The following is a 14,676-nucleotide window of genomic DNA, read 5'->3' on the forward strand; positions in this document are numbered from 1 at the left end:
TATTAATAGTTGGGAAAGGAAGGCTCTAGAACCCCTTAGAGGAGGTAGACAAAAATCTTTAGGGAAAACATAGGGGATTTCATCTAAGGCTCCTTGGACAAGGGGTTGAGCTCGGTCATCAAGCAAAGGAATCTAAGGGTTATCCCCTTAACTCTAGCTTTGACATCAAGTTTCCTCAACTATATAAGGAGCCTCTTAGCCCCTTATTTTTGTGACTTCTTCTTTTGGCAAAGGCTTGGATGAAAATTCTCTCCTCTCTCCTAATTCATTCTCTTGCTAGTTTAGGTGTGATTGTATTAGAGGCACGACATTTGTGGTGCTTGCTTCCAAGAGATCAACAAAAAGGAATTATAGTTGTTTACAATAACAACAAAAGGTATGTAATCCTAAAACCGTTTCATCATAATTTCTAAAATACCCTAGGGTTTGCAGGTTCCTCTTTGATGTTCTTAGTTATAGGTCAATGGAGAAAACATAGATCCTATTTAGGTTGTATGCAAACTTAAGGATTTTATTTTTGTTAGTTTACCTAAATTCCATCAATAACATGAGTCATTGCATACTTATGACTATTTATCAGTAAAACGTTTTGGTAATTGTAAGTAAATGAATTCTTGAATTGTAATCCAATTATATAAATAATATGTCTTAATAGTCATCTGTAACGATGAGATGTTTGCATAATAATGACTAGTGATTCTTGAGGTTAGTTGACCTTGAAGAAGGGATTTGGTAATATCGAATCCTAATAGTCTCTCTAACGAGGAGATATTATCATAAAAATGTCTAGTGATTTAGGTTAATAGACCTTGAAGAAGGGATTTGATAATAGCAATTCATAATAGTCATCTCTAACCAAGAGATGTTGGAATTAGGGGGTGTTTGGCTTAGCTTTTCACAGCCAAAAATCCTTTTTGGAAAAGAAAAAAAGCAAAAGATGTTTGGCAAAACTAGTTTTAAAAGCTAATTTTGGAGTTTTTATACAAGGAAAATGAACTTTTTGGAAAAGTCAGGAAATCCTAACTTTTTGTAACTTTTCCAAAAAGGACTTTTGGGCTGTGAAAAGCTAAGCCAAACACCCCCTTATAATGCTTAGTGATTCTTAAAGTTAGAACTTAAGAAGGAAATTTGTCAAACGTAAATGTTGAGTCCACCTTTAACTAAAACTTATCAACTTGATTTTGGTTTGATAATTTTTAATTGCCCTATCACCTGTTGCCATCTGGCTAGTGATTGATTACTCCAAAAAATTTGAAACAAAAATAATAAAATGAAGAAATCATATACATTTACAACAAACTAAGTTGAAGTCTAAAGAAACTAAAAAAATCCACCTTCACTTTATCAGCTAGATTCTTGGTTGTACACTTGTACCATATTTGTCAAAAAAAAATCTGTTGCATATGTTTACATTCCAAATCTTCTTGGAATTGAAATACATTAAATGGACTATCAATTCTTCCTTCCTTTGTCATATTTCTTGGGTGGGGGACGAGGACGCTGAAATGAACCCCTGATGATAGTGATGAAATTATAATCTACATCAACTCTAGCAAAGCCATAACATAACATGACTATTCTTCAGGCTTAATTAAAACGAGTGGAAAGGATGGAATAATACCTGCAAAGTTGAGGAATTGTCCATAAACCTACAGACTCATGTGTTGTTTGATTATTGAGCGACCTTGTATAATTTCGCCAATCACCAAGCATGATCCCGAGGTCGTTAACCTTGTTTTCTAAACCAACGCAACAATTTGCATGCATTGTGCACACTTTGTTTAGATCTTTGCTTGGCTGACAAAAACCACCAAAGTAGGCTGTATCAAGGAACCGAATTTGTAATCCGACGTTTTTAATGAATGGATTGTACTTGATCTTGTTAAACACATCTTGATCATGCATGCTTGGGTAAGTCAACCTTGAGTTGTACCAAAACTTGTAAAATTGAATGGTTTTCTTGTTTGACTTGACATAGTTAAAACCTCCATTTGGTAGGTTGTTCAAGTCATAAGGGTTTCCATTGAAATAATCACAAGCAATTTGGAAATCAGCATCCTTATGAAACTGTGGAAATGGGTCCCTAAACCACATTATGTCTGCATCCTGGATACAGAAAATGTCACACTTAATCCTATACCAAATTTAGACAATATTACATTTTTTATTTTTAAAAACTGGGGTTTTGACTTAAATAAGTCAATCTAGTGATATTTGAAGCATATGAAAGAACTAAGAGGAATACCGTGAACAAGAAGCTATATCCCAAATCAAGAACTGTGCGCAGAAAATCGATTCTTCTCCACATCATCTTTAAATAATCAGCTGCCATGAAATACGCCTCGCCTGAAAAGTCCATGCCTCTGGTGCTAAGATTATAACAATGAGGATGTAACTTCAAGCAACGGGAATATGCTTTTTGGTCTAAAGTTACAACGACTATGTGTTTCAGAAACCTTTTTGTTTGATTCCCGATTCTAAAGCTCTCCAAAAAAAGATCAAACATGGAGTCTGGCTCAGTCCATGCATCATTCATAGTCGTAATTATCACTGTATTTGTACCCATAGTTGCATTTTCTAATATGCTTTTCAACTCATCCAGATTTATACCCTATTAAGTAAAAATGAAAGACAAGATCGAGTTAGAAATGAAAAACATCAACAAAAGATTTTGATATCGTATTCAAATTTATTATTGACAAGGTTTTTAGAAATCAACTATTAACCCCATTGTATAATAACCAATGTTTTAAAAACCGGTTTGAACCGGCCGGTTGAACCGGTTAGACAGGGAATCTGGGAAAGAAACGGTTCCACTATCACAAGTTTTATGTTTATTTTTGAACCGGATCGAACCGGTCAGTTTTTACAATAATCCGGTTGAACCGGTTAAATTGATAAAACACATGGAATTGAAACCTTTTTCATAATAAACTTTGGTAGTTTTTTCACATTTATTAAAAAGTCTCTGAATAAAAACACATGATCAATGTTATGAAGTTTTTTGATGCATTTATATTTATGTAGGACTTTATTTTCTTTTTAATGCATGTGGATTGATGTAAAACTTATGGTTATGAGTTATCTTAATGTATTTTGATTAATCTACAACTTGTTTTCATGTGTATTTTAATGTTTAAATTTGTGGACATCAAATTTTTTATTTTTGTATATATGTATGTGTATGAAAATAAAAAAAAAAAAGATGAAAATTATAGAAACCGGTTTACTCAACGGTTAAACCGGAAACCGATAACCATACTGATTCAACTAAAAAATTGATTTTTAAAACACTAATAATAACATATCAGACTTTGAATATCGACACTTAACCCCTCTTCTAATAACAATATAATATACTTTTTTTTGGCATCGCATTTAACGTACTGTTTATTGGTTAACATTATAATTATTAATTAATGTTTTTAAAAATCAATTTGGACAAGTGAAAAGGCAATAGAAGACTATGTTATACAACTTTTAGATAAATTATAGCCGATTTTATAATACAATGAAGCCTAAATTTTTTAATTAAGAATGTACAGTATCCAAATCAAATCCTTTCTTGTAGGAAAGTGATTCGTATATAATTTATTTTTTTTTCATGTAGAACAATTCTCATACTGCCCTCTGATATTTTCGTATATCATCACACACATGCTAACCTAGGAGTTTAATTATTGGTTAACTTAATCAACAGTTTTAAAAATACAAAAAAAAAAAAAAAAAAAAAAAGCAATATAGGGAAAAAGAGTTGAAATATGATATATAAATAATCATCAAACAAATATATTAATTAAACAATAAACATTTTTACATAAGCATATACAAATACAAAAAAATAATATAAGAGCTTACTTGGCTCAATTATTGTCCGGCAGATCATGCAAGTTTCATTATAGTTCCTAAAATACTGTGAATATTCTTTTTTTTTTTTTTTTTTTTTTTTTTTTTTTGTTACCAAGAAATGGTTCTTACAGACATATTAAAAATTAAAGTGATTTTGTACATTATATAATCAATGCAAATATGTGATACATGTTATTATTTAAAAAATGGTTTTTCAGAGAAAATAATTTATATTTTCCATGGTAGCATTGCTTTTCGCACATCTTAGGATCTTATTTCTCTATATTCTTCAAGTTTAGGCCCCCCATTTTTGTATTTTAGTGAGAATCTCTCTCTCTCTCTCACATATATATATATATATATATATATATATATATATATATATATATATATATATATATATATATATATATATATATATATATTAGGTTCAATATAGAACCAAATAAATGTATGACGGTAAATAAAAATTCTAATAAACTAAAAAGAAAATATAATCAATTAAATACATTTGGATTGATGTAAATCGGTTATGAAGTTTCTACATATCAATAATTCTCTTAAATTGACCATAAATAAACATATTAAAGTATATTAACAAATATTTAGAGATAAACATATATTAAATATTAGTTGTAAGACTCATGTATTACATGGAATATTTAAAAAAAAACGTTAAATATGAGGTCTAAATACTTGAAAACTATAAATTTATAAGAAAATAAAAAAATAATGAATAATTAAAATTGACATGTTTTTTATATTTTAAATTTAAGCAAATAATTTAAATAAATAAACAAAACAAACTAATAAACTTTAATTAAAATTTTTGAAATTAGAATGTAATTCATTAATGAAGTTGATATCTATTTATTAATATATTTATTGCAATTGTTACATTAAAATATTATATGAAATTTAATAAAGTAGGAAAACCCATAAAATGACATATGAAAATAAAATTAATTCAAAATTACCATAAATTAACATTTGTCAAATTGCAGGAGAGCATACAATATAGCAAAAATATTCTTTATTTATTAAGAAGGATGAGCATAAAAATTGGATAACAGTAGTAAAATTGATAATGAAAGTTGAGTGCTATTGAATTAGCATATGATCAAACGTGCAATTTGAAATTGTTTCAATTGTGCCTGGATTTAGAAGATATGCCACACGTTTAAGAGAAAATGCAAAAACCCAATTATGCTATAATAGTAAGAGTTTTGCTTGATAGTGGATAATAATTTGATAAAATTTACAAAAGTATAATCTTATCTTATCTGTCGACGTAAGGATCCAAGGGTTAAGAAGTTAGTTATGTGTGTATATTATAGCTAACTTATGTATTAATTTTGTATTCTACTTGGAGTATATACCATGCTTTAATTTTAAGAATAACATTTTCATATTATATATAAAAGTATGTCTATATTGATCTATACTTGTAAAAAAATAAATTATTAATATTACTATATATATATATATATATATATATATATATATATATATATATATATATATATATATTTTCTAAGAAGAATGAGCTAAATATTAAAATATAAATATTATTTAACATAAGAGAATTTCATATATGTTATTTTTAAATATCAAAATATCATTTTTGTAAAACTTAATTTCTAAATATCATATTAAATTTTTATAAAAGTTTAAAATATCATATATATACCTTCTTAAAAATCAAAATATCATATATATATATATATATATATATATATATATATATATATATATATATATATATATATATATGTGTGTGTGTGTGTGTGTGTGAATATTAATATCATTTTTAAAAATCAAAATATTATATATGTCATTTTTAAAAATCTAAATGTGAATATTAATATCTAAAATATCATCCATCTATGTAACGTCCGCAAATTCGACCTACACATTTTAAAGATTTTAAACTCTAAATTATCAAATAATTAAATCCTCAAATAAATTAGTCAAGAATCCTTCATATGTGATACAAGTTATATAAATAATATTTATATATTGCTTACATCTATTATGGAAAAATATTATGGGCTTATAATATTTGTATAAAACATTAATATGAATTTAAATAGTTATAATTAATAAACATCTAAAAATAAAAGCTTATTTAGAATAAATAATATTAATGATAGTTGTAGTGGTCGTAATGATGATTTCATAGATTTAAAGAATTCATATATATTAAATACTTAATATTTTGTTTTAAATATATTATGATAATGTTGCTTAAAAAGAGTTGGTATTTGATGTTGACTAAAAGATTGTATTTTAAAAAATTAGGATGAAAACATCTATCATTTTTTTTTTATAAAATTAATAATTTTGATTAGTTTTTTAATTTTAAATTTGAATTATAGTAATTTGGGTCCGTTGATAAATATTAAAGAGATTACCTTTTCTCATCTATTATTGCTACTTATATTTGAAAAAAAAAAAAACAGAGTGGTGTTTATTAAAAGTAAACTTATTATTCATTCTATTTTTGTCAAACTTTTCAACATTATTAGAAATATAAAATTTTAATATCTCTATTTTTTTGCATACATTCTTGAAGAAACAAATTATGTCTGTCACAAAAGACCAAAAACTTTTTTGTTAGTAGAATATAATTAGTTTGATAGTTTAAGTCTTGTTTACACATCGTATACAAAAACATATGTTAATCAAATGAGATTGAAAAAAAAAATATGATTAACGTAATTTTAAAATCTGTTACAAGTTATAATTAAATAGAAAATCCAATTACCAACAAAGGTTACCAACTTACAGTTGTTTGATATTTTATTTTAATTTAATAAAATATATTACAATTTTTTTTACAATATTGAATTATTTTTATAAATATCTATTTATGTCAATTTGTATCTCCAGCTAGTTTTTATTAAATATCCTTTTTTTTTATTAGCTAATCTTTCAACTAACAACTAGCTTTTCTATCATCAACTCGCTTATTAGCTACCGACTAACTTTTTAGCTACCAACTGTCGAACCGTTGATTTTGAAGGCATTGTGCGAAAACTAAAATGGGCCGTTAAGTTTTCGGATTAACAATGGATAGGGACAAATAGTGATAGATCAACCACACAGTAAGACGGTTAGTGCGAATTAACGACAGATAATGACGGATTACCAACAAATTAAAATTCCAGACCCCGTACCGACAGGTGCCTTGTGCAGTCGCACACACTGCATGTGTTTAGGGCCGATACTGATTACCAGCTAGCTATTGAGCTAGTATAGACAAAGTTGATAATGTCAAAATTATGTAAATCACACATTTGAGAAAATCAACTACAATAACAAATACACAAACTAAGATGTATATGAACGTGTTAAAATAATTTAGCAATATCATTCTATTATTGAATGTCATGAAAAATCATAAACCAAATACAATGAAGTGGTTATTATCTAGTTAATAGTAAGATATGTAGTATCGTTTATTATTATCCATACAAACACAACACATATGATTCTTGACAGTTGGCAGTTGGCACCCTCAAACATTGCGAAAGAAGTCAATCACTGGTCTTCGATTCATTTTTTTTTTTTTTTTTTTTTTAATTCAGAGGAAAGAAATTACTATATATAATGACTAATAAACGAATAAAACGATCATAGCCGTCTTATTTGATAATGTCCAATACGGTGTAAGAATAAATAAATATGCATATAACATCATCTATTTTAAAAAATAAATAAAAATAAATTGTAGTAAAAATATTGTTTTCCACCCTTCTCAATTTCCCAATTCAAAAATCATAGCTTTATTTATCGGTCAACTCGGTTAAATTGGACTTCCATCATCCACTTATCTTCACTTTGATTATATAAATAAGATTCTTAAAATACTAATTAAGGTTATATCAGATTACGATATATACCGGTTCAGCAATAAATACCGGGTCAAAAAAGGATCCAATATCTAAATTGAGCTTCATATAAACTCAAGAAAGGGGAAAAAACAAAAAAAATAAAAATAAAAAAAAGAATCGAGTGGATTATATGCTTACTGAATTTTCTATGTGTTCGCTGTCAGCCAAGGGGTTGTAGTTGCCAGAAAGTGGTAAAGGGTGATGATATAGAAGCAAGCATGAAATCGCCACAGTCGCAAAGATGATAACCATCTTAGGAGTTTGCTTGAACAGTTTACGGTGGTGGAAGAGGAGGAAGCTGAATTCCGATGGTTGTGACAACGACGGAGATTGCTCATCTGGATTGGCCGCCTTGTTCTGTCCGCTCTCCAACCCCATCGTGTGATATGGTCTATGGGTTTGTTCTTTCATGTGGGTTTTTCTTAAGCATGTTGATATATATATATATATATATATATATATATATATATATATATATATATATATATATATATATATATATATATATATATATATATATATATATATATATATATATATATATATATATATATAAGGCATGACTTGGATTATGCTATATAACAACAAACAAAACAAAAATAATAGCAAGCGAGGCTGGAATATTCCAAAAAGTAATTAAATAATTCATTCTAAATGATATATTTAGTAGTCGTATAACTCCAAAGTTGAAATAAATTAACAAGTTGGCTCTCTATAAAATACCATGAAGTTTATTTGATTTTGGAAAAGAAGTATTTCGTTATTTAGTGTTATATTGTTTATTTCATGACTAATGATTATATATGATTTTTTTGGAAAAAGAAATATGCTAATTTTGTTTCTTAATAAAAACTATGCTAATTTCTGTTTATGCTAAAATAGGAGATATTTTATTTACTATGTCAACTATGAGTCAATGGTCCAAATATCAAATAAATATAACACGTAATATAATTGTCATGTAGCTACTTTATTCATTTGATTTATTGATCAATAGAAATATTTTGACTACGATATCTAAAATATATTATATAATTCATAAAAGTAAACAACGGCATATCTAAAATATTTAATATAATTCATAAAAGTAAACAACGGCATACTAGCAAGGTTAGAGAAATTAAATATTATTTTATTTTTTATTTCTATAAAACCTTCTACCCATTTAAATGATAACATATCTTATATTAGTATATTAAAATATTATAAAATTTCATTAAATGTACGTAGGTTGTATTTGAGAATGAGATAGATTTTTGTTTTACAGATATGTTAACACCTGATTAATGCTCATGAAATATAAATAGCTAGGTGCGCCGGACTTCTTGAATAAAATGGAAGATGATAATGTTTGCAAACACGTTAAGACTTTGAGAAACTTAATTTATAGAAAACTTAAAAGCGGATTAAAAATGTCATAGGCGTGATAAATAAAATGTGTCCAATTTTTTTATATGAAAAACAAAGATATATTAATATATAAACAATGGTCCTATGTATTTTTTTTTGTCTACGATTAAAAATAAGTACTTTTGCAAAAATGATATTTCGAGAGATTTTGTTGTGTTTTTTATTATATTCGTAAAATGACTATTTTGTTCTTTATATAATTTTTTTTATAATTTTATTTCATATATTTAAATGTTTATTGTGATGTTTATGTTATTATTAAATTAAGCTAGTCTCACACAGTAACCCCACTCCACCACTCGATCCTAAACCTCCATGGAAACTTATCTCCACTATTTCCTAGTTTCATTCACCTTTTTTTGGATGACTAGATATGAAAGACATTCTTTCATTGTTGTCGGTATTCAAAATGATCCGGAGAGTCTACAACTATACAGTTTCTAAACTTATTCAGTCTATTTGAGCCTTATAACTCCTATAACATGCTATCACAGGATTCTATCTCTTAGTTGCCAAAAGACGGAATATGGTCATAGAATGCTTTTTAGGAGAGGTGATTACGAGAAAATGATACAAATGTTTTATAACGTTTTAATTAGGGTCGGTTCATTCGGCCTTTAAAGTTTTTTTTTTTTTTTTTTTTTTTTTTTTTTTTTTTTTTTTTTTTTGCTTTATCAGGAGACAAAGTAGGTGCTGACCGGTTTAAATGGTCCCCTTTACCTATGAAAATCGGTTTCTTATGCAAACTCTGCATTTGAAGCAGATGTGTCATCCATATCATCATTGTTTTGGTCAGACTTGTATATTTGGCTGCTCAGGTGGAAGACAAAAACTCTGGTGAGATTCAAGAACAAGAACTTAGATTCAAGAACAAGAGCCCATATCTCCTACCTCTGCCACCATCCATTGTCCCCATCCATCTTCCACCAATCCAATTTCTTGACTTGGGTGAATGATAGAAAATCATGATGAACATTGTAACATCCCAAAAATCAAGATAAAACATTTTTTTTAATAACCAAACCAAAAACCATAAATGTCTACAAAACATAATTTCTATAAGTCAAAATCACAAATCAGTGTATCCCAAAATCAAATCTCATTAAATCAGAAGGATGTGCACGATCAAGCCTTCGCCTCGCCCATATCATCTAAAGTACCTGAAACATAACACTTAAACTGTAAGTCAAAACTTAGTGAATTCTCTCAAAGTACCACACACAACCAAACAAATATACATAATGTATGTTGGGTCCACAGTCTCCCGATTGGATTTCCCACTCTGGCCCACAATCTCCCCATTGGATTGCCACTAGCCCACAATCTCCCCATTGGATTGCTCGGGTTTGTTGGCAAACAACACAGTGCAGTACAGCCTCAACCTACCCACATTATGTCGACATATGTAACATATAAACATATACCTAACAAGTACAGGTAAGCATACAGATCTAACAATCTAACATACAATCAACATAGCATCATCCTATATACCAGGATACATAACCTAGTGGGCTGACATTGGTGCATTCGACCCACAAGTACAATGAGGAGAAACTCACCTCACAGTCTAAAATGTAGGTGAACAGATCGTTGCTCTGACTGTTGGCTCTACCGGTCACATATATAATAGTAGTGACCCAAACTCAGTTTACTACTCAAATTACCCAATATACCCCTATTTCATACTTAGTCAAACCCCTGGTCAAAGTTCAAAGCCAAATACTCACTCAAAAGTCCTATAGCCACTTGTCATGTCGTGACCCTCTAGTGGTCACGTTGTGACCTAATAAGATAGATTAGTCAAGAAACATCATCCTCACGTCGTGACACCCAGGTGCTCACGTCGTGAGGACGCTTTGGACATAAACGCTTGATAAAACTCTTAACCTTTTTGGACAAACAACCAAAACCTCCATAATGTCGTATCTAGATGATAAAAATCATGGCTTTTTGGACATGCATGTCCCAAACACAAACTAAGGCACAAAAGAAAGAAATTACACCAAATCTCATACAAGAGTCTCAAAACTCAACCACACTTCAGATCTAGCACCTATTTTATCAAAGAGACATTAGAGATCCATAAAGTCGGCAACTTTATAGATTCCAAACACTATACCACCAAATCCATGAAAGAAAATGCATAAAAACCTAGATCTAAGCTTATAAACCCATAAAGGTATGATCATGAAAACTCACAATGATCTAGAAGGAGTGAAAATGAATGATGGAGAGGCTTGAGTGTCGAAGTGATGGATAGATGCTCTTCTTCTTCTTCCCCTTTGCTAGAAATCGCCACAAATGAGCTTAAAATCAACTATAGAGTGATAAAGTTCAAAGGGAAGTGTTGTGAGGTGATGGAGGTTAAGGGTGGGCTAACCCTAGCCCTCATTTCCTTTAAATACGGAAACAGATCTAAAAAATTAGGATTTGACTCTCAGATCGGCCTCACGCCATGAGCCATACATGTTCACGTTGTGAGCCCAAAGATGATGCGCGTTTTCACACATTCCCTTCACGATGTAACAGGCATCCCTCACGTCGTGAGTCGGGTGAAACTTCCAAATTCAACTTAATGAAATTTTTACCTAAACTGGATGTTACAATTCTCCTCCAATTGAATTAGACTTCGTCCTCGAAGTTCGATGTTATGAATAACTCAGGGTAGTGCTCTCGCATCTCTTCCTCAGGTTCCCAAGTCCATTTGGAACCCTTCTGATGTTGCCACTAAACTTCGACCGGTGGGATCACCTTGTTGTGCAAGGCCTTCGTCATCCTATCCAAAATTGCCACCGGCCTCTCAACATAGTTCATACAATCATCGACTTAAATATCATCCAAAAGAACCACTATCAAGTCATCATCTGCCACTTCCATAGCTGGGAAACATGAAAGTTGTTGTGGATCTGGTGAAGCCCCTCAAGCAGATCTAATAAATAGGCTACCATGCCTATCCTGGCGATCACTTCAAACGACTTGATATATCGGAGCCCCAAATTCCCCTATTCCTAAAGTGTATTACACTCTTCCAGGGTGATACCTTTAGTAAAACCATGTCACCAACCTGGAACTCCAACTCGGACTGACGCCTGTTAGCATAACTCTTCTATCAACTCTGAGCTGTCTGTAACCTCTACCAATCTATTGAATAAGATATGTCGTCTAAAGGACTACCTTGGTCTTTTCTATAACCCGGTGACCGATCTCTCCCCAACAGACTAGGGTACGATACTTCCTCCCATACAGAAGCTCAAAAGGCGGTGCACCGATACTGGAGTGATAACTGTTGTTGTAAGAAAACTCAGCCAGGGGAAGTTAGGAGACCCAACTCCCACCGAAATCTATAATGCATGCTCTCAACATATCCTAGAGCATCTGGATGGTCCGCTTACTTTGACAGTCAGTTTGCGGATGGTAGGTAATGCTAAAGTGCAATCTCGTACCCAATTCCTCGTGGAACCTCTACCAAAATCGAGAAGTGAACCCAACATCTCGATCAGATACAATGGAAACTTGAACACCATGACCAACAACGATCTCACGCACATACACAACGGCCAAATTCTCGGCCGATGAGATCTCCCAAATAGCTAGAAAGTGGTCGGTCTTGGTTAAACGATCTACTATAAACCATATCGCATCAAAGCTCATAGCCGTCCAAGATAACTTAGTGATGAAATCCATGGTGATCTGTTCCCATTTCTACGTGGGAACCTCCAAAGTCTGAAGTTTATCGTGTAGTCTCTGGTGCTCGGGCTTGACCATCCGACAAGTCAAGCACCTCTTGTAACGACCCAACTTTCACGTCCAAAAATTTCGTTTTAAAACATTACTTTAGAAAGCATTAATAGTTAAAACATTGTTTGATCAAACCATAACACAACATAAACCATGTCTAAAAGCCAAATCATACAACCGATCAAAATATCAGAGTATAAATCCCAGAGAATCTCGTAAATGCGGAAACCAGAGTGTGTGTGTGTGTGTGTGTGTGACATGCTGCTACCGCGTCGGCTCCTTTCCCCTAGCGGAGGAGGTACCTGAAACCAAAACTGAAAACCGTAAGCACGAAGCTTAGTGAGTTCCCCCATCATACCACACACCATACAAACATATAACATACATACTGCCAGGCTATTCTGGGGTGCCTGACTACCCAGTACGGCCATTCTGGGGTGCCGACTACCCGTGTCAAGCCATTCTGGGGTGCTGACTACCTGTGTCAAGCCATTCTGGGGTGCTGACTACCCGTCGGTCCTAACAACCGATCCTCGGGGACTAGTCCCCTCCTACTATCTCTATTGCATATAACAGAACAAGCCAGCATGCAAACATATCATCACGTACTGTCAGACATTTCTGGGGTGCTGAACTACCCTTCGGTCCTATCAACCGATCTCTACTTCTATCTCATATAACATATCATGCTAGCACAAAATATATCAGGTAGTGGCAAACCTAGATGATATCACAAAGACAAACATCTATCATACGACTCCTACTGGTGGGCCGGCATTGAAGTCGTAGACTCACCGCTACTGGAAGGTAACTCACCTCAAAGTAGCTGCGGATCTGATCGGGAACTGACTGCCTACTGCTGCTGCTGCTGCTCCGGAAATCCTCCGGCTGCAATTCCCACAACATACTCAATCAAACACTGCTAACTGTCCTTTGAGTAAAATGACCATTTTACCCTTGATCATGACCTAAGTCAAAGTCAGAGTCAACTTTCAGTTGACCCGACTCGCCGAGTTGGCTTTCCAACTCGTCGAGTCCCTACCCAAACGATTGTCCTGAATCTCGTTTCTACTCGTCGAGTTGGGCGACGACTCGACGAGTTCTCCTCCTAAGCTGATATTCAAGTCCTTCAACCTACTCGCCGAGTTGTATGAACAACTCGTCGAGTTCATCTTCATCCGATGAACACTTATGCTAAGACTCGCCGAGTTGTATGAACAACTCGCTGAGTCTGTTCTTGATCTAAGGAGATTGCCTTGAACTCGCCGAGTCAGGGCATTGACTCGCCGAGTTCCTCCATAGATGAGTTCAGTTTCTGACCTACTGAGTCACACCCCGTGACTCACTGCTCACTCGACACTACGAAACGGGGACAAACTCGGAGACTCGCGAACAGACTCGCCGAGTCACATGAACGACTCGCCGAGTCGTTGCCATGCACTCACTAAATACACAGATCTGCTCGATTCCTGTCCATGCCATCCACAGATCTGGACTCCTAGAACACGAATCACACGTAAAGTTTCCAACTTTACGTGTAGATATTCACCAATATGGATTTTAGGGTTCAATATGTACCCAAAAGGGTAGATCTAGGGTCTTCATGCAATAAGGGTCCATAAAGGCAACAGATCTGAGCTCCTGGAGCTCAACCATGCCTAGATCTAAGGGCCAATCAGCTTATTACGGAATAATTTGCACATACAAACTTGGGGATTGGCTCAAGAATGACTTAAATGAAGTAATGAGCATAGAAACAGGGGGAAAACGGATTATACCT

General features: G+C 32.3%; 1 protein-coding gene across 2 annotated transcripts; it reads right to left on the reverse strand.

Annotated features, from left to right (window-relative positions):
• Positions 1–1,321: 1,321 nt before the first annotated feature.
• Positions 1,322–8,172, reverse strand: LOC111884497 (uncharacterized protein At4g15970). 2 transcript variants are annotated; one of them, XM_023880816.3, is made up of 4 exons: positions 7,884–8,172; positions 2,246–2,611; positions 1,622–2,106; positions 1,322–1,513 (listed from the first exon to the last, which is right to left on the reverse strand). In XM_023880816.3, exons 1-4 carry the CDS (start codon positions 8,154–8,156, stop codon positions 1,453–1,455), a joined length of 1,185 nt encoding a protein of 394 aa, XP_023736584.1. In that variant the 5' UTR covers positions 8,157–8,172; the 3' UTR covers positions 1,322–1,452. The 2 variants fall into 2 exon arrangements, with proteins under 2 accessions (XP_023736584.1, XP_052620293.1); XM_052764333.1 differs by having other exon boundaries at positions 1,322–1,549.
• Positions 8,173–14,676: the final 6,504 nt, after the last annotated feature.

Source organism: Lactuca sativa, chromosome 5 (assembly GCF_002870075.4).
Source record: "Lactuca sativa cultivar Salinas chromosome 5, Lsat_Salinas_v11, whole genome shotgun sequence".
In the NCBI taxonomy this organism is placed as follows: Eukaryota; Viridiplantae; Streptophyta; class Magnoliopsida; order Asterales; family Asteraceae; genus Lactuca; species Lactuca sativa.